The sequence below is a fragment of the Microtus pennsylvanicus genome, chromosome 2, assembly GCF_037038515.1.
Source record: "Microtus pennsylvanicus isolate mMicPen1 chromosome 2, mMicPen1.hap1, whole genome shotgun sequence".
NCBI lineage: Eukaryota > Metazoa > Chordata > Mammalia > Rodentia > Cricetidae > Microtus > Microtus pennsylvanicus.
In genome coordinates this window covers 128792119-128810555 of record NC_134580.1, presented here as the reverse complement: position 1 = coordinate 128810555, position 18437 = coordinate 128792119, and the positions used below count along the sequence as shown (strand labels likewise).

General features: G+C 47.8%; 2 protein-coding genes across 5 annotated transcripts in view; one reads left to right on the top strand and one right to left on the bottom strand.

Moving 5' to 3' along the window:
• Positions 1 to 5640, top strand: part of Nol4l (nucleolar protein 4 like) — a 119440-nt gene extending 113800 nt beyond the window's left edge. For all 4 annotated transcript variants that reach the window (XM_075962567.1, XM_075962566.1, XM_075962569.1 and 1 more), the window contains one exon: positions 1342 to 5640. In XM_075962567.1, coding sequence (XP_075818682.1) covers positions 1342 to 1559 — 218 coding nt within the window. In that variant the 3' untranslated portion in view covers positions 1560 to 5640. The remainder of the gene's footprint in view (positions 1 to 1341) is intronic.
• Positions 5641 to 8870: 3230 nt separating this feature from the next.
• The window catches only part of Asxl1 (ASXL transcriptional regulator 1), a 68209-nt gene continuing 58642 nt past the window's right edge, over positions 8871 to 18437 (bottom strand). Inside the window, exons 10-12 of the mRNA XM_075962557.1 lie at positions 15985 to 16090; positions 14447 to 15086; positions 8871 to 13677 (exon numbers count right to left, since the gene is read on the bottom strand). Coding sequence (XP_075818672.1) covers positions 10804 to 13677; positions 14447 to 15086; positions 15985 to 16090 — 3620 coding nt within the window. The 3' untranslated portion in view covers positions 8871 to 10803. The remainder of the gene's footprint in view (positions 13678 to 14446; positions 15087 to 15984; positions 16091 to 18437) is intronic.

The following is an 18437-nucleotide window of genomic DNA, read 5'->3' as shown; positions in this document are numbered from 1 at the left end:
AGCCTCCAAGACGAAGGATGAGGGCAGGCAGGGGACTCAGGGCAACAGGCAGGAAAGAAGAGCTGCTAGGGTGACAGTGCTCGTCAAAGCACATGGTCTGTCATCTCCAGCTCTCTTCTTTGCTTATCTTCTTGATAAACATCTACAAGGCTTCTCAAGCTCCTAACACTTCCATGACTACTGGGAATCTATCCCAAAAGTTCCAGGCCTACTGAGAAGTCTGTCCTGGTGGGCACCACAGCTAGTCCTCTCCCAGGCTGAAAAGCCTGTCTGCTGGGCTCTGCCTGTGCTTTCCCAAGCTCCATGTAACCCCCTGTTCCCCAGAGGCTCCTGGCTTTGCTTTGGAATTTAAAGTCTGGAGGAGCGAGGGGGCAAAGAAAGACTTGAGCATATACCTACTGAATTCTAATGCTGCGGCCCACCCCGTGGAGCTGTTAAGGAGAGGCAAAGAGGTGGCTTGTGGTGCCCTTGACCCAGAGCTTTTAAGAGCTTGGGCTCCTTTGCTGCCACAGTCAGCCAGTAGAGGGCAGACAACAGACAGTTTCTCCAGAAATCCTCTTTGGGTCCTGTTGTTTCTATTTCTTCAGCCCCAGCAGCATCAGCCTCCTCACTTGGGACAGAGATCTCAGAGGAAGAGGAGCTGAGGCTCAGCAGACCTCGCCCCTCCTCCATCCACAAGCACCTACAAACCCTCAAGGGGAGAGGTGCTGCCTCTCCAAGCTGTGATGAGGGCTATTCACGGCCGCACTGTAACATGTGCTATGTTGCATGCCTCCCCTCTCAACTGTCCTTTTTTTGGAGAAATGGCACATGCACCTTGCTGTCCCCCAAACATACCAACAGCTCTTTCTCACAGTGCCTATAGTACAGTTCCTTCCTGGGGCTATTATTGCTGTTCCAACCTTGACCACTACCTGGGGAGAAGCAGGAGTCAGGAGTTAAAGGCATACATGCTTCTTTGTCTCCAGGTTGCCTCTTTCTTTTCTGGGGACCAGAGCTGGGATTGTGTCTGGTGGGAGTCCTCAAAAGATAGTGAAAGGCAGGAAACTAGATTGGAGCCCTGCTGTGCCTTATGCAGAGCCTGATGCATGCCACCCCATTCCTCAGGCAGGTCCACCGTCCACACATTTGCCATGTGGTTGCCAGTGAGGTTCAGCCTAGAATCCTTGTCATGTAAAAGCCCTGTTCTAGATACTGGGATTACAGCTGTCAGAGAAATAGTCCAGGGTGATCTCCATCTAATGCTATGCCCAGCCACAGGGAACCCTTCCCAGATACAGGCAGGGACTTCTACTTCCTTTAAAATTTATGGAGTCTAAAACCATCTTTGCATCTCCACAGGGCCCACAGACCTCAGCATGAAAGGTGGGGCCTCTACACCCACCCCTCCCACACCCACCCCTCCCAGCAACAGCACCAGCAGGACCATGCCCACGGCTCAGCTCAGCCCCACAGAGATCAGCGCTGTGCGGCAGCTCATTGCCGGCTACCGAGAGTCTGCAGCCTTCCTGCTGCGTTCTGCGGATGAACTGGAAAACCTCATTTTACAGCAGAACTGACCCCACTGGCCCCAGAATGCACGACACCAGGGAAGGAGGCTGTCCCAGCTTGGACCCAGCTTCCTGCCTCACCAGTTGGTACATTTTCTGAAAGAGGTGGGATCCAAAAGAGCTGTTTCTAGCCACAGTCCGAGCATCTGAGACTTTGGGCACAAGGACACTTTTTTTTCCTTTTCCTTTTTTTTTTGTTTTTTGTTTTTTTTTAATTTCACCACACGGGTGCTCTGACCTGCTTGGAAAGAGGCCAATGGGGCAGCTCTAGAAGGATTGGGCTCCCCTGACAAGGCACAGGGGCTGCAGCTCTACTTAGAATTCACCTTCATGGACCCTGATGTTAGAACCCCCATCCCAATTATTACCTTTGAAGTCTTAGGTGAGCAGAATTGCATATTTATTGAGAAGAGCAAACGTGGACCCTTTCTTCCTCTCCCCTTAGTAATTTATTTTTCTGAAATGGATTCTTTTGTGTTTGTACAGATTGCCAGTCTGTGTCTGTCTGATCAGAAGGATGTATCCCTGTACCTAACATTCCATATCACTACACTGACGTGGGCTGGAGGCCAGCAGAGTTAGGCACCAGCTCGCTTTTCGAGTGCCCAGCACACCCTTGGGAAGGCTACCACACTCCACTAGGCTATCTTGTTGCAGATCCCAGTGCTGCCACAGGGACACTGCCAGGAACTGCCAAACAGGAGGACCTCACCCGCACCCACTGCAAACAAAAGCACCCACCCATCCTCCAGAGTTCCAGTCACACGGTCACCTGTATTCTACCTCACACTCCAGCGTGGGCTTTTCCAGGATGTGCTCCAAGTGTGTTCTGAATGGCTGTCTCCCCAACTCCCACACAATGTATCTATCTGCATCAGACCGAGGGGCTTGGCCCTACAAACCAGCAGCTTGCCATTGCCTGGCTCTTAGAGATCTTGGAAGGATGCAGTGCCGGGAGCTGGTCAAGGACCCAGGTCTGATGAGCACAGGCCTCAGCCCCAGATAACCTGCTAGAAGGGCCACTTCTTCATGGCCAGCTCTGTTAGGCACCTGTGTGCCCCAGGGTGGACTGTGCTTCCACCCTCACCTCATGGTGGGAGTAAAGGGAGTAATTGGTGCAAGTGTGTGTGTGGGGGGGGTACTTGTGTTCTCCTAGGACCAGACTTTCTTGTGGAAAGGCCTGTCTAAGAAACCCAAGTCCCTGGAGTGTGACAAGGGACAAGAAAAAGCTGACCTGGTTTCCTTCCTTCCTGATAGGCACTTCCTCTTGCTCTGTGCAATACCTACCAGTGCTGCTAAAACCAGGGATTCACCTAGACCTCAGCAGGCCAGGGGGCCTCTCCCTCAACACTCCGTAGCCATGACAGCAGCACTCTGCTGCCTGCCCCTGCCCAGAGCTGGCAGAAGCCCTTTTTTGCCTTTCCTCCCTCAGAGCAAGGAGGCCTCAGGGGAGCTAGGGCTGAGTGGACACTAGGACAGCCACAAAAAGCCACCTTCGATCCCAGAGCAGGTGTCCCTTCCCAGACAGGTGGGCAGGCAGCGCAGCGCAGATTCCCTACCTGTTGAGATTCAGGGCTGCCAGGCAGGGCTCTTCACCCTGCACATGTCCTCCCTGGGGTTAAATGTGGTCTTTTAGATGGCCTCCAATGCCTACCCAGTCACACCACCTCTGCCTTCATGTGCCCGCTCACCAGGCCTCTGGACTGGGCCAGGACACCTGAGCCCCCTTTGTACAGCACAAGCTCCAGTGCCCAGGGCCTCCCCACAGCTGGCCAACCATGTGCCCAGTTCCCCACCTGCTCAGTAAGACTCCTGGATGTTTGAATTTGTGTAAATATTTATTTTTGTGTGTGAATACTACAAAGTAATCAGATCTTTTGCAAAATGTTACCCCAGCAATTTGTGAAAATATTAATGTTAAAAATTGGCAGAGACAATCGCCGCCCTAGAATTTCTGGTATCAATTGCTTACCGTGTCGTTTCTGCTCCCAGAGGCAGTAACCCAGCTAGACACAAATGGTTTGCATTTCTGGAAGACGAGAGAAGAGACTAGGCAGGGACTCCTCCCTCCACCCCCGTGGGACACATCTGTAAGAGCAAGCATGATCTACATCTTAAGTGGTGTTTCCTAAGTGCAAGCAGTCTTGATCAGTCACCATAGCTACTGTCTGGAGCAGCCACCAGCAGCCTGCTCCCAGAGTATGGTATAAGCATAGGTTCTACATGTTTTCAAGAGAAGCAGAACCAGTGCCAGTGCTGATGGCTTCCAGAGGGACTGCAGGACAGTGGATGCTGTCATGCTGACCTGGACTTCCTCCCAGAGAAGCTGTCCCCAAAGCCTCAGAGACAGCCATATCAGGAGCAAGTTAATATGGACAGAGGATTCTATTACCTAGTTCAGTCAGGGGACTTGTTCTGTTTTACTTTTGTTTTAAAAGATGCAGCTTCAAGCCTTCCCCTTGACTTGGGCCTGCCTTTTCCCAGGGGAGCTCCCCAAAGCCCTGCCCTACAGCCACTTGAGGCTGATGTAAGGTTTAGGGCACAAAGTGGAAATGCAGTGTAGGGTACACCAGTGCCAGAGTCCTTGCAGGGCAGATCCTACAGGTGTCAAGAGAAGTGGTGGATGACCCGCTAGAGCAGTGATGGCGTACATGGCCTTTTCTCGCACCACTCAACAAATGGACAGTTTATTCCCAAGGATGGTGTTGGGGAGGGGCGGGCAGGCAGGGCGAGGAGGATCTTAAGAGGACTTGGAACAGATGGAACCCATCTGTCCTTCCCTATTCTCAAGGGCCACATATGACTCCACAGGTGGTTATAGGATTAACTACCAGTTCATTCTCAAAATGCTGCTTTGATCTCAGAGGGTTGATACTTTTAATTTGTAATTTTTTGTAAAACTTTTTACAAGATAGTAAAGTATTTCACCAGAATACCAGTTTCAATCCGTCCGTGGTCTGATTTTTATATAATTTAGTGGTGCTTTAGAAACTTTGTTTTGTTGTTTCTGAGCTCAACAGCTCAATTCTCTCTTGCCTGTATCTACCTAAGACCAATGTGAACCTTTGTATTTTGCTCCTAATTTTGGACTCAGTGGAAGTGTACTGTTTACATGTACAGATGCCCCATCCCTGTGTGTTCTGCAAGACGCGTGCTCGAGGAGGAAGATGCACCTCACTAGCTCATCTGCTTAGCAAAGCCACAAAGCAAAACCTCTCACTTTGTACCCGTTTCCACCTAAAAACAAAACCCTACACCACCTTGAACTCAGACTTGCCAACACACTCTGCCTGGTGGATGCCCTGTGCCTCTATCATGTGTTCACTTGGGAGAGGAATCAAGATAGCACACAGAGGAGACAGCAAGGCAGGACTTCACTGCCCAGCTCTGGGAGGAAGTTCTTTGGGCAGCAGGCAATAGAAGAAGGTCAAGAGGACTCATGGGTCTTCGGGAGCAAGCCAGGCAGGATTTAGGGACAAGAAGTCATCAATCTGCTGGCATAACTGAGATGCATGTTGGAAGAGCATAAATTCCATATCAGGTGAGACTGTGACTTTCAGTGCAGATGGTACAAGCACTTCTTCAGGGTTCCCATCACCTCTGGGGAGGGTCAGGGGCTCCAGACAGTAAGCATAAGGCACTTACCGCAAGCAGTGGATGGCACCAACTTTTAAAGGTGACTTTATTAATCAATGGTTTCACCGCTAAATTATATTTTTACAGATATGCACCTATGCAACTTAATGTGGCTCTTCTAAGCAGGTGAGGACCTCCTCCTCAATGCTCTATAAAGTGTTTGTGTTCTGTAGAGTTCCCAGTAAATGTGGCTTAATACTTTAATTCTTAGGATGTGTCTTTCTACGTGATGCGGCTACTAAATTCTGTTTTGTTTGTGGAATGACTAGCACAGGCCGATGCCCTCTTTCCCTCACTTACCAGAAGACCAATGAGCTGTTAATGAGCGGTTATCTCCATGGTATTACTGCTAAATGCACTGATGTCATAAGTATGTGGAACCCTTTTCCTTTTGAAACTGTGTATCATATACCAGACTGAATCTACTTAATAAACACTGAACAACAAACCCAAAGCTGAGCTTTGCCTGTGTCCCACCTCCAGCAGCACTGTCAACCTTTCTTGGTCCTTCTGAATCTAGTCCGGAGACATCTCCCTACCAATAGAGTTCACCTTTCCCTAGCTATAGTGGGCTCACAGACATACATCATCAATAGGTTTCCATTATGGCACCGAGCCTGTTAGAAAAGGAGGGAAGGGTGCTTTTCCACTGTGCCGAGCACTGGTGGCAGGTCTCCTGCCATGCAGCCAAGTTTCACAGTCACCTCGTTCCCCCTAGAGGGCTACACAGCTGTGTGACAGCAAGGCCTGTGCTCTCTCCTGGTAGGCAGGTGCCAGGCCTGACTGAGTCTGAGTTCATAGCAACCCCCAAAGAGCCTGGAAAACTCCTAGTCCTCAACATCCAGTAACTTGACATCCAATTCTAGGCAAAACCCTACTCCTACCTTGAAAGCAAACAAAGGCCACTTTCCCTAGTATTTGTTTACATAGTTTCCACCCTATTAGTCATTTTTAGGTTAAGCTTTTAGGAATCGCTACAGAAACAAGTTGACTATCGTAAGTTTGAAGGAAATTTTGAATGCAGAAGTTAAAAGCAAAATTTTTACTATGAAACTGTATATGCAGATATAAGCAGGCTTTTGCTTTGATTTTTCAAACAGAATCTCTACATAGCCCTAGCTGTCCTGGAACTCAGATCTCTGATCTGCCTGTCTCTGCCACCCAAGAACTATGATTAAAGGTATGCCCAGCACACCTGGCTACATTACCAGTTACTAAAACATAAATTCCATGAAGCAGCCAAATGCTCACATTAATGGCTGAGTGCAAGGAGTCTGCAACCCTCACCGACTACATACCTGAGCTGTGCAGATAGGGTTAGGTATGGCATAGCATAAGATGTGCCTCCTCACCTCATCTTTGCCAGATACGGGTGCCAACAGCCAGCAAATCCTCAGTAATGCCAAGGGAAGTTTCCATCCTGCCAAAGCAAGGGACCACAAAAGCCCCACGACCTTGACTGTACCTAAAGAACAAGATCGTGCAGGGCCTCGTGGCTTCTCAGCCATCAGAAAACACTTACCTCCCCAGTGAGGCTGCTCCTCCTCAGAACACAGGAATCCCAGGGGAAGCAGCTGGAGTACAGAAAACACTGGTTCGTTTTCTTGCTTCTTTAGGTGGTACATCAGACCTCACTGTCAACAGTTGACACAAGACATCATCAAATGGGAAATGCCATCCTAAGCAATGACAAGTTCACTTAATACTGGCAAACCTTCCCTTCATCCACTCGGGAAAAACACACATATTGTCCTTTTACCTGGAAAGCCTCAGTAGAGGGCTAGCCTAGCATACACAAAGCTCTGGATTTCATCACCAGTACCCACATAACATGGTGACTGGCCCATGCCTAGCACCTGGGAAGTAGAGGCAGGACCAAGTCTGGGATAGGAGATCCTGTGAAAAATATAATACCACTGGGTGGTACATGCCTTTAATCCTAGCACTCAGGAGGCAGAGGCAGGCAGAGGGATCTTAGCTGACAGCTATCCTGGTCTAAACAGTGAATTCCAGGCAACACAGAAGGTCTCTATTTGAGACCTTATCTTAAAAAGCCCAAAACACCCCCCAAACACAATAAAACAAAAGCAAAAACAACACATGGGTGAGCACAGTACTTAGAAAATCTGTCTTTGCAAAGGTCTATCTCCCGCCATCCCTTTTATGAATTCAGTCTAATTAGGCTTACCATCCAGGAGCTATTACACAGAGGCAGGTTGTGTGCACTTAGAGTGCAGCAGATGCACTCCCCAGGAGTGTGCCCAGAACAAACACCCATCTACTGAGGCAAGACAGCACCCCAACAGTAGTACGCCAGATCAATGTAAAATGGAGACAAGTGTGAGTGCTGCCCATTTTGGGGTGTAAAGTAGCTGTAGAGAGGTTACAAGCCCCATCTTCTCTACAGCTCCCAACAGTCCCCTAACAGAGAAATTCAGTATGGGAACGCACCACTTTCAAATGAGGTTCTATTTTCTCTTTATTTTTTCATGGCAGGGTTTCTCTGTGTAGTCTTAGCTGTCCTGGAACTCTGTAGACCAGGCTGGCCTCAAACACACAGAGACCTGCCTACTTCTGCCTCCTGAGTGTGGGAATCAAAGGCCTGCATCACCACTGCACGGCAGAAGCTCTGGTTCATCCAGAGCATGTTAGCTGACCAGAAAGACATCATGTATACCTTGTGCTTTCCTTAGCTTGGTTGTCCAATCTCAGCGCTGCACCAGACAGCTATAGAGTGAGGCTGAACACTGGGTGCCATCTCATAACCTGCCTGGCACTGCCACCTCAGCACAGCCCACAGGCCTGGATCCTGAGCCCCCTCTGAGGCGATGGTGAAACGTGATAGCAGCTAGTTCAACTCTCAGGTTTGTGGAGCTGTTAATCCTGGCTTGGCATTAAGTACCTCCCAGGTGGCAAGCGTGCTAATCACTCCATGTCGATACAACTAGCACCCACATTTGGGCAAGACAGTGGCAGGTAAAGTGCTATGTTATGTCCAAGCCCACAGTGTTACGTGATACAGCCCATCCTCTGCCTCATATATGATACAAGTGACACGATCTGTCCCCAGCAGAGTCTAAACTGAAGACATGAGGGACGACTAGACATGGTAGCATGCAGAGGCATGAGAATAAATCTTCACCAGCAGGGGCTTGCATCACACAGTAGAAATGTTCAACAGGAGCTAGAAAACTTGTGCTCAAGCGCCCATGACTCTCCCATTCACAGATATTATGCTTAGGTTCACTTCCATCAACTCAATTCTGCTTAGTTATGTTTGAATACAATCATAAAATCGTGCACTTGGGCATTCCTGGAGCACCGGGCATCCTTCAGGCTGCTCAAGCAGCAGTGACCCTGAATCGTCTCACACTATGACAAGGTCAGGATGAGTCACTGCCAGGAGGTTACCAATCATGGGAACCCATATGGAGATCTCCATTTGAGGCAGGTGGTTTGAATGAGTTCCTGGAAGGAGGAAGTAAGCCCTTTAAAGTTCCCATCACTTCTATTAGCTTTCTGGTTCTACTACACCCAGTGGAAATGCTCATCAAATCAAGAGATCAAAGACCAGTGGAGCTGCCAATTCATTGTGCAAAGGATCCATCAAGAGGACCCTGTCCAGCTCTCACTTTACCAAACCACCCCATACTAACAGGCAGCCACAGAGGACAGGGAGACAAGTACAGGTTGTACAGGTTTATTTTTTCCAATACCAATGAGACATACAAGAGCAGCGCTTTTCTGAGCAGCCCCATGGACCAGACCATTGTCAAGTTTCACTTCTGAGACGCCAAAGGTCTTAGAAGAAGACTGGACACGCTTGGCTCCTGCTCCTGGTCTTTGGTAGAAGAGACTTATGAGCACACAACATGAACTCGGCCAATACTGAATCTGTATCCCATCACTACCAGCTCCTCACTCACACTTGATGGACACCCTTCCCCCAAAAAACAGTCACCTCAGATAAAATGGAGGGGCAACTTACAAAGTGAAATTCGCTCAAGGCACACAAATTTTCATACTTCATACAGTAGCACTCACACAGGAGACAGCTAAATTAAACAAGGGCTCCCAACTTTCAAGTGAAGATACAAGAAACGGCAGGGACTGGGATGAGGCCAGACAAATTCTACTTGATGGTACGTGTTAGGAGAGAGGCAGGCAGCAGGCATGGCTTTGTTCCCCTGAAATCTACTGTCAAAAGTAAGTCAAAAGGAGCCTAGCGATCCCCAATATTGCTTTGACAGGTGACGACCTTGGAGCCAGATCCAAAAGGCCTGTCTGGGGGCCGCCCAAGGAACTCACCCATGAATCTAGAAGCACTGAACACTGGTGATGGTGATTTGTCATATATGGCAGCGGAGCAGCCACTCAAGGCTGGAAGAGAATAGATACAAGGAACAAGACATGTCTGCTCAGTGGTGTGTGAGCAGCTGTCTGTGGCGCTGGAGGCTGTGGGAGATTCCCTGGTGACAGGTGACAAGGCACAGGGCCAACCATAGGTCACAAGTCAGTAACTTCCTTCTCACATCAGACAGCAGCACAGCACTCAGTGGCTCTGACAATTGGTGCACAGAAGTAAACAACACCATTTTAATCAAGGGTGCTGAAGACGTAAAATAAGGAAGAGATGGTCATGTTCTCTGTACAATACATCCATTTACAGAATTGGCCGGTACTGTGTACAACATATAAATACAAGGTAAAACATTAGAGGTGCATAGAGCATACTTACAGAAGCCAAAAAGTTCACTTTATACATCCAAGAATAGAGTTAAAAATATAAAAATAAGAAACAAGACTGCTTGGAAATGTAAAATGACTTTCACATACACAGGTGCATGGGTGCCCACTCCCACGGTCAAATGTGACGGGGTGGGTAGTAAGCAGGAGTCCCCTGTGAACATCTGTACAGTTGACTCTCGAGGTCTACAGATAGCATTTCCATAGCAGACAGCCCTATTTCCATACCCCATTGTTCAAGAAGGGCTATTCAAGCTTCCAAAAGAATCTGTGGATCCGTGGGTTACAGACAGATAAAAGTTCCGAACTGGGTAAAGCACCAGAACCAAAGGTCAACTTGGCTCCATCAACTGGCAAATGACAGAAATATGACATCAAGATCAGCAGGTGTTTGAACCCCTGGTGGGCAATGATGGAAGTTACTTTAACCCTGTGTGGCTTCTGCAACCATCAATTCCCCAAGCAAAGTAGCAGAAGATGGCAGGGAGGGGCAGTGGAAGACTGACATTCCTGCTCAGTTCAGGTAGGTGAGTTCCATCTATGGAGAACCCAACCTTCCTGCTTCAATTTCAAGTCCATCTGGGTGTCAGACAGGTTGCCCTGCCACACTACACTGCCTGACTCCAAGAGGGTTAGGCTGGCTGGTTGTGGGCAACCACAAGTCCACCCGGCCCCTTGAAAACCCTCCCAGCAAGACTAGAAGGGTGTCAAGTGACAGAGCGCTCAAACACTATAAATTTTAGGGGAAGGCAAGATTTATCTTGCCTAGAGATAGTTCTTTATAGCAAGGATATTCTGTATACAGATTTAAGATCAACCATTATTAAAATACACACACTAAGTGTACAATGTTTCCAATGGCCATAATTTATTATCTCACCACAAGGCACAATACACAGAGCTTTGAGGGTCCAATGCAGTCATCATGGCAGAATGCTCCACAGCCTTGGCACATGATCATGGCTTTCAGGCTGCATGCACACTGGAGAGATATGCTTTCCACTGCACTGCTGTCAGTGAACATTTGCAGGGAGAGTGATGCAGTGTGGCCTGCACCAAAGCTGGCTTTGTGGCTCAGCTGCACCACACTGCCAGCAAGGCCTTTGGGAAAGGTGGCAGAGCTGGAGGAGTAATTAAAGCTGGTGGGACTGAGCTGGAGTTTAGAGAACTTCCCATACAAAGCCTGCTTGATGTTGAGTTGGGAGGGGATGGAAGAAGGCTCCAGGGGCTGACTTAGCCCTTTCCCTGGCTCTCTGGGTAATTTCCAGAAAGGCAGGTCTACAACAAAAGGCATCCCTTGCAAGTGACCCACTAGTTCCAGAGGACTATACCCTGCAGCTTTTCTATTCTCTGCATCTGCTTTAAGGGGACCCCTTGAGAATATCTGCTCAGTCTTGATGCCACCAGGAGAATCAGGCGATGGCTTTGGCGTCCAGTCTTCCCTTGCAGTCTGTATGCCATCAGATACTGAGTTTTTGCTTGGTTCTATCTTCCTACTGGGAAAAACTGGAGGGACCTCAGCAGGTAGTGGTGTCTGCTCTTCAGACCTGGGGCACTGAAGGGTGGGAAATGTATTCCTAGGACCAAATAGTTTCTTCTCTTGACCACCAGCATTGTTCTGATTACTCAGGGTCCTATCTGTCTGCTCAGGACCAAAGGAGAGGCTCACATTTGCAGAGGAGAAACATGGCACTTCGGAGGTAGTGTGATTCCCTGGACACTGGCCTGGGGCAGTACCAGGATCACTGCCTTGGGACTGGGAATGGGCTTCTTTCTGCTCTTCACAACGGAAAGAAGAGAAATGATCTTTGGAATCTATTTCTTCCAGGTTGCCAGAGGAGGGTGTCAGTTCTGCCACTGGATGCTGGGAGTCTAAACTTGGAACCATTTTGGCAATCTTCTGGGGCATTCCAAGAGCCTGGGAGGCTTTTGCCCTTCCAAGACCTGCATAGCACTGGGCCAGAAGAGACTCCTTCCAAGCCAGTGCAGAACCAGGGCTGCTTCTGGCAACTAGGTGATTGTCTTCCCCAGTATCTTGTACAGCACCTGTACCCTGGCTCTGCTCTCTAAGTGGCAGCTGGGGGGATTCTGGCTTGCTGCCTCTATGACCTGGAGGAAGAACTTTTTCCAGAGGCAAGCTACCATGCAGCAGGTGCATCACAAGAGGGTTGGTAACCTCCACTGAAGCAGGCTTAGGTGGGCACATGAACCTGGGCTGGCACTCAGTACTGGACAGCAGCAGGGACTCTGAGATCTTGTGTGGGACTGCACATACTCTAGACACCCAGCTCTGAGAAGCTGCTATCCCTTCTGTCCTTCTAAGCACACTTAGGTTACTGCTCACCTTGGACAGTGAGACGTAGGAGTCCCCATCCTGCTTTCCATTCCTGCCCACCAACAACCCCTTTGCCACTGTGGTTTCACTTGGATCCTCACTGCTGTCCTCAGTGAGGTGGCCTTCCGAGTCAGAGGCTGTATCTGTGGACTCGTTGTGAGGACTGGGTGTTGCAGAGATGCCATTCATCTCCAGCCTTTCAAGGTCTACTTGCTCACTGTCACTGCCAGCACTGGCCACGGTTCCTGGAGGAGGTGCTGTCCAGAGTGAAGCGCAGCTCTCAGGGTGGGGCACACTTTCTGTGGCTGCCAACTCCCCCGGCATGGCAGAAATGAGGGGAACAGCTCTTTTCCACTCTTCTCCATCCCGGGGCTCCAGAAATGGTGCATTTTCTCTGGATTCTGACTCAGAGTCTTTCACTACATCATAATTTGACAGAATGGGTACCCAGGAGGCAGCACTGCCAGATGCAAAAGCCTCAGTTTTCAAAGATTCTTGTCTATCACTTTCCCTTAAGCGGGGGCCTGTGTCACCAAGTCCTAATTCATCATCAGCATGTTTATCCTCTAGGTACTTAGCCAATGACAATTCAGATATAAAAGCAGGTGTCACATTTACAAGCTCTTCCACACTGGGAATATCATCAAAGGCCTGATCCTTTCCTCCTTCTACATCTCCCACCAGAGACTGCACAGGATTCACTGAGGGGACAGCGCATCCTTCATCCTCACTACCCCTCTCCAAGGAAGAGGTACCAGACTTGCATTCAGTTCTACCATCTAGAAGCAACTTAGGCTGCTCTGATAGCTTCTCAGCCACTGGAGTCTGGGAGGACAGTGGTGGCAAAGCTTGGCACGGCTGGTCTCCAGTGGGAGCAATAGGGGGTTGGGAGGCATCTTCCAGCCCACTTGTAAGCACACCTGGGGCCCTCTGCAACAGGCAGCACTCCTCCTTTCTGAGAGAAGCCAAGTTCTCTCCTCTGGCTCTGGGCATGACAGCTTCAGCTGGAGTGTGCTCTTCACTCAGAGGACAAGGCGGCAGTAGTTGTGTTCGCTGTAGATTTGGCGCACCCTTTCCAAAGGTGCTTGGGGCTCCCCTGGGCTCAGAGTGGTCACAGGCCTCACCACCATCACCACTGCCGCCGCCTCTGCCACCTCCCTCATCGATGGCCCCACTGCTACCTCCACCCGGGCCACCCCCCCCTCCGATGGCAGTGGTGGCCGCCTCTCGATGGCAGTGGTGGCCTCTCGCCCCTCGGGCCTGCAAAGCACGGGCTTTAATGTCTGCAAGGGTCCTGGCACCAGTCCAACCCCGGCAGGAGGACTCCGTGATGGGGACGATCCGGGGGCATATCTGGTAAGTGGGCCGACCTTTAGCCACCCAGGGTGGTTTGATACGTGAAAGTTGAATCTGCAAGAAGCATAAATAGCAGTTTTAACAGGGTGGTATGAACTAGGAAGTACATAGCAAAACTGGAACATAAGTTATCTTAGAGGTCATGGCCTAGAAAACTCAGTTTCCTAAAAATTAAAATAATCATAGTCAAATGGTGACCCATGATACCACTTCATTCTGAGCAGGCTCTACTAAAGAGCTATTTATGCTGCATTAAAATCTCCCCATCTTTTTCCCTCCTTCGAAATTTGTTTCATTTATTAATTGCGCATACGCAGTATACATGCCACAACCACATGTGGAGGTCAGTGGACAACTTATAGAGTTAGTTTTCTCCTTCTGCCCTAAGTCCCAAATCTAGGTCATCAGGTTTGGCAGCAAGCTCCTTTACTCACTGATACAAAGTTTTACCCAAGCTGGCTTTGAACTGGCAGCAATCCTCCTACTTTCGCTTTCCAAGTGCTAGGATTGTATGGGTGAGCCAGCAAACACACTTTTCAAATTTAATTTCTAATTAGGCCTTGTGACACATAATAAAACAGTAAAAACTTCAGAGGATTTGGACCTCAAGATAATTTTAATCAAAATGAAGAAAAGAAATGCATCGTCCTAAGTCGGTCCCGGAGAGCTTTCTCACAGAAAGTTCCGTACCCCATGTAATTCATGCCAGGGCCCGAGGGCCTCTGCTCTTGCCCTTCTTCCTGCCCCTGACAAAAAGCTTCACAATCTCATGACCCTCAAAAGAAATCTGGCACTTGGGACTCTAGGTACCAAATTCTCTTACCCGGATGGGCGGGACTTTGGGCTCCTCTTTAGTGGGCTGTGGCTTTTCGGTGTGAACACTTTCAATTGTGTTACGAAAGGACTGACGATCTTCAAGCCGGGGCTTCTTTTCGGGAAAGGACGTGGAGGCTGACGGCTCAAAGGATTTCCTCTTCTGATCCTTTGTCTCTTGAGCCACAGTGTCCTGAGGTAAGCTAGGGATTCTGTCTGGAGATGTAGAGGTACATGCCAAACTGTCTGTTTCTGCTTGGATCCGGGAAGTCACAGGTTCACTGGGACACTTAGGACCCTCCTGTCTGGATGCTGCGGAGGACACATCCGGTCCAGGGGGACTGCTCATCCCTTTTGAGTCAGTCTTAGCATCCCCATCTTTGGAGAGTAAGACATCTGGTGCAGAATTTGCATCCTTAGCAACCCCTGCTTGTTCTGGCTCCTGTTTTTTGTACAGATTCCTTCTGGATCTGGTTCGGAGATCGGGCCGAGAACGTTTCTTAAAGTGCCCATCCCGTTGACGTGTAGTGGGCCCACGCTGCCCACGCTGCGGCCGTGCTGATTCTCTTGGGACACACAATCCACTCTTGGTTTTGGCCTCCTCCTGGCCCACTTTTTGCTGCAGTGATTCTTCTTTGGTCAAACCCAATCTGCAAATCAAATTCACACCATTATAGGCCAGAAAGTGCATATCTTTGTTTTTATGAACAATATGTACCTCAGATAACTTAGCTAGAATGAAAGAAATTTGCATGGCACACACCACTAATCCCAGAACTTCACCGTGGATAGCATTAAAAAAAAATGAGTCAAGCCACAGTCACCTCCATGCTTTTTTGTAAATACTACCTTCATTCCTTAGTATCCAGGACATCCTGTAGATGCCAAAATCCAAGAATGTCTAAGTCCCTTAGACAAAACAGCATATTTGTAATATAACCTACTTGCGTGCTCCTGGATACTTAATTTTTTTGGTTTTTTTTTAATATTTATTTATTTATTTATTATGTATACAATATCCTGTGTGTATGCCTGCGGGCCAGAAGAGGGCACCAGACCTCATTACAGATGGTTGTGAGCCACCATGTGGTTGCTGGGAATTGAACTCAGGACCTTTGGAAGAGCAGGTAATGCTCTTAACCTCTGAGCCATCTCTTCAGTCCCCTAATTTTTTTGTTTTGTGATGCTAAGAATCCAATCCATGGCCTCCCACATGCCAGACAACCACTCTGTCTTCCCATCATAGGTTTTAAAAAAATGAGCTCACTTTATATTGTCCAGGCTTGCCTTGATCACTTGACTTGGGTTAAGCCCATCTCAGCCTCGAGTACCTACGTCTCCTAATCATCTGCAGACCCAGTTTCACTGCTGACATAGCAGTTGTTACGCTGTGCTGATAAATGCATACTCTCAAAAGTCGCAGTTTCCCCTTACACAATCTCAACTAGTTTGTTGAATCTATGCCTACAGAAGCTGCAGATATGGACGCCAACTGTCTTTGTCCCCGCAAAATGCTCAGACCAAAACTCATAGCACTCAGCGCCTTACTTCTGTCCATAGTAGTCTTCAAAGAACTTTTCCTTCCACTGTTCCACCTTCTTCTCCTTTTCCATTTCCTGCCTTATCCTGACTTGCATCTCGTGAGTAAATTCACCTAAAGAGAAAAGTGACTTCCAGTTAGTAAATTCTGGACACTAACATATCTGTCCTACAGAAATCCAAGTCTTCTGGTTCTAAAACAAGCATTTTGTTTTTGTTTTTCTCCCTGTGATGGTTATTGCTGGTGAATTGGAAATTTACTTTCTTAAAAGAGAAATTAGAATTTCCCTGCCTGTCTTGGGGGTACAGACTCAGAGATCCTAGATAAGGAAGTGACGTTGACTGTCCCACATTTTGTTGTTTTTTGTGTCGTGTACATGCACAAGTATACCTACCTATGTGCCCATGCAAACATGTAGAGGGCAAAGGAAAATTCTTGGCAGGTATCTGAAAAGTTGGTTTCTTTGTTTTAAAGCTTTCTTTCTACTCCTATGTCTCTGAGTATGTGCCATGTGTGCATGCAGATGCCTACTGAGCCCCTACATCGAACATGGGTGTCCAAAACCAAATGCGGTCTCAGAAGAGCAGGGTGTATTCTTAACTGCAGAGTCATCTCTACCCAAATACAGGGTATTTTGTTTGAAATAAGGTTTTCCATTGGCCTGGGATTAACCACTTAGGTTAGGCTATTTGGTTAGCAAGCACATCTCCACCTGCCCAGTGCTGGATTGATGACTGTCACTGAGCGGCAAGAGGCTACCACACAGTTTGTTTGTTTGTTTTTTTTTGGGGGGGGCGGGGAGTTGGTTCTAGAATCAAAAATCAGGTCTCCATGCTTACATGGTAAGTACCTTACCAGTGGTCCCACCTCCTCCAGCTCCTACCAGGCAGCTTTAAAAGGAACATAACTCCTGTATCTATCAGTGGCCCTCTCACAGCATGACACTAATCAAAACAATAAACAAATGAGAAAATCTCTCTCTCTCATTATGTGTGGAGTGTTCTGCCTGGACACTACGAAAGAGGGCACCACATCTCATTATAGATGGTTGTGAGCCACCATGTATGTGGTTGCTGGGAACTGAACTCAACCTCTGGAAGAGCAGCCAGTGCTCTTAACCTCTGAGAACCATTCTTGCTTTATTTATTTATTTAGTTTTTTTCGACACAGGGTTTCTCTGTAGCTTTGGATCCTGTCCTGGAGCTAGCTCTTAGACCAGGCTGGCCTCGAACTCACAGAGATCTGCTTGTCTCTGCTTCCCAAGTGCTGGGATTAAAGGTATGCGCCACCATCATCTGGCTCCATTCTTTCTTCTTTTATAGAAAAAGTTACCACTGCAGACCTGAATACTTACTTGACTCTGAGTCGGCCCATCTGGTGGCTTCTGGGAACCTGGATTTCAAGTACTCTTACTACCCTAACTGATGAGTTGTGCTGCTCTTAATGCCAACAGAGCTATCCATGCTAATGACACCTGCTTTCCTCTTATATTAATAGCTCTTGATAAAGAAGATGGTGAAAAATGAGTGCAAGGTTTCTTTTTAGGACTAGCAACGGTTACCAACAGAATTACCCCAATAAAATCCTGTGTGCCAGGGCTTAGTGGTTGAGAGTTTGGTTCTGAGAATTCCTATCAGATGGTTCCAACTCCAGTCACTCCAGCTCTGGGGTCTAACACCTCTGGCCTCTGCAGGCACCTGGACTCATACACACATATCCACATACACAAACATACATACATTAAAAGAAAAAATCCTGGGTACCAAGCCTTTAACAAACTTCCCTGGTAGACATTTTCACACTGAGATATTCATTTGTCCTGTTTGACTCCGCAGAAAGGACTTCTGAAACCTATGCCTGGCATCTTACCCGTGTACCTTCTCCCATTGCTGATTTTTCTTTATATTATTTTGCTGTAATAAATGCCAGTTCTGCACATAAACTCTCAATAATAATAAAACCCAGGGGTAATTTTGGGATCCTCTCCCCCACATTTATCATGAAGCTACCATAGAAAACTAAATTTAGAGAAGCTAACATGTACTCTAAGTGACTATGACAAAAGGAGAGCATGGTGGCATTGAGTATGTCACCTTGGAGTGCTTTCTTCCACACATCTACATAATGCCATTTACCAGAGGTATACATATATATAGTATTAATGATAAAAAGAACATGTAGAAAGGATATCCCTAATATGTTGTGTTTTCAGAGCAGTGTATCCTATTAATAACACCATATTTATTAGTACTGTGAGTAAAGCCTGCCTTACATTAATAATCTTTGAGAAAAAAAGAGTAATAAAAATTAGCACTTGGATCTTAGGCAAAAGCCTAAGAAGTAATAGTGCTTACGTTGTTGTTTAGCATAATACGTATGGCTGTTTTGTCTGCATGTAAATCCGTGCACTGTGTACATGCCTAGTAAGTACCTCAGGAGGAGGCCAGAAGAGGACATAAGA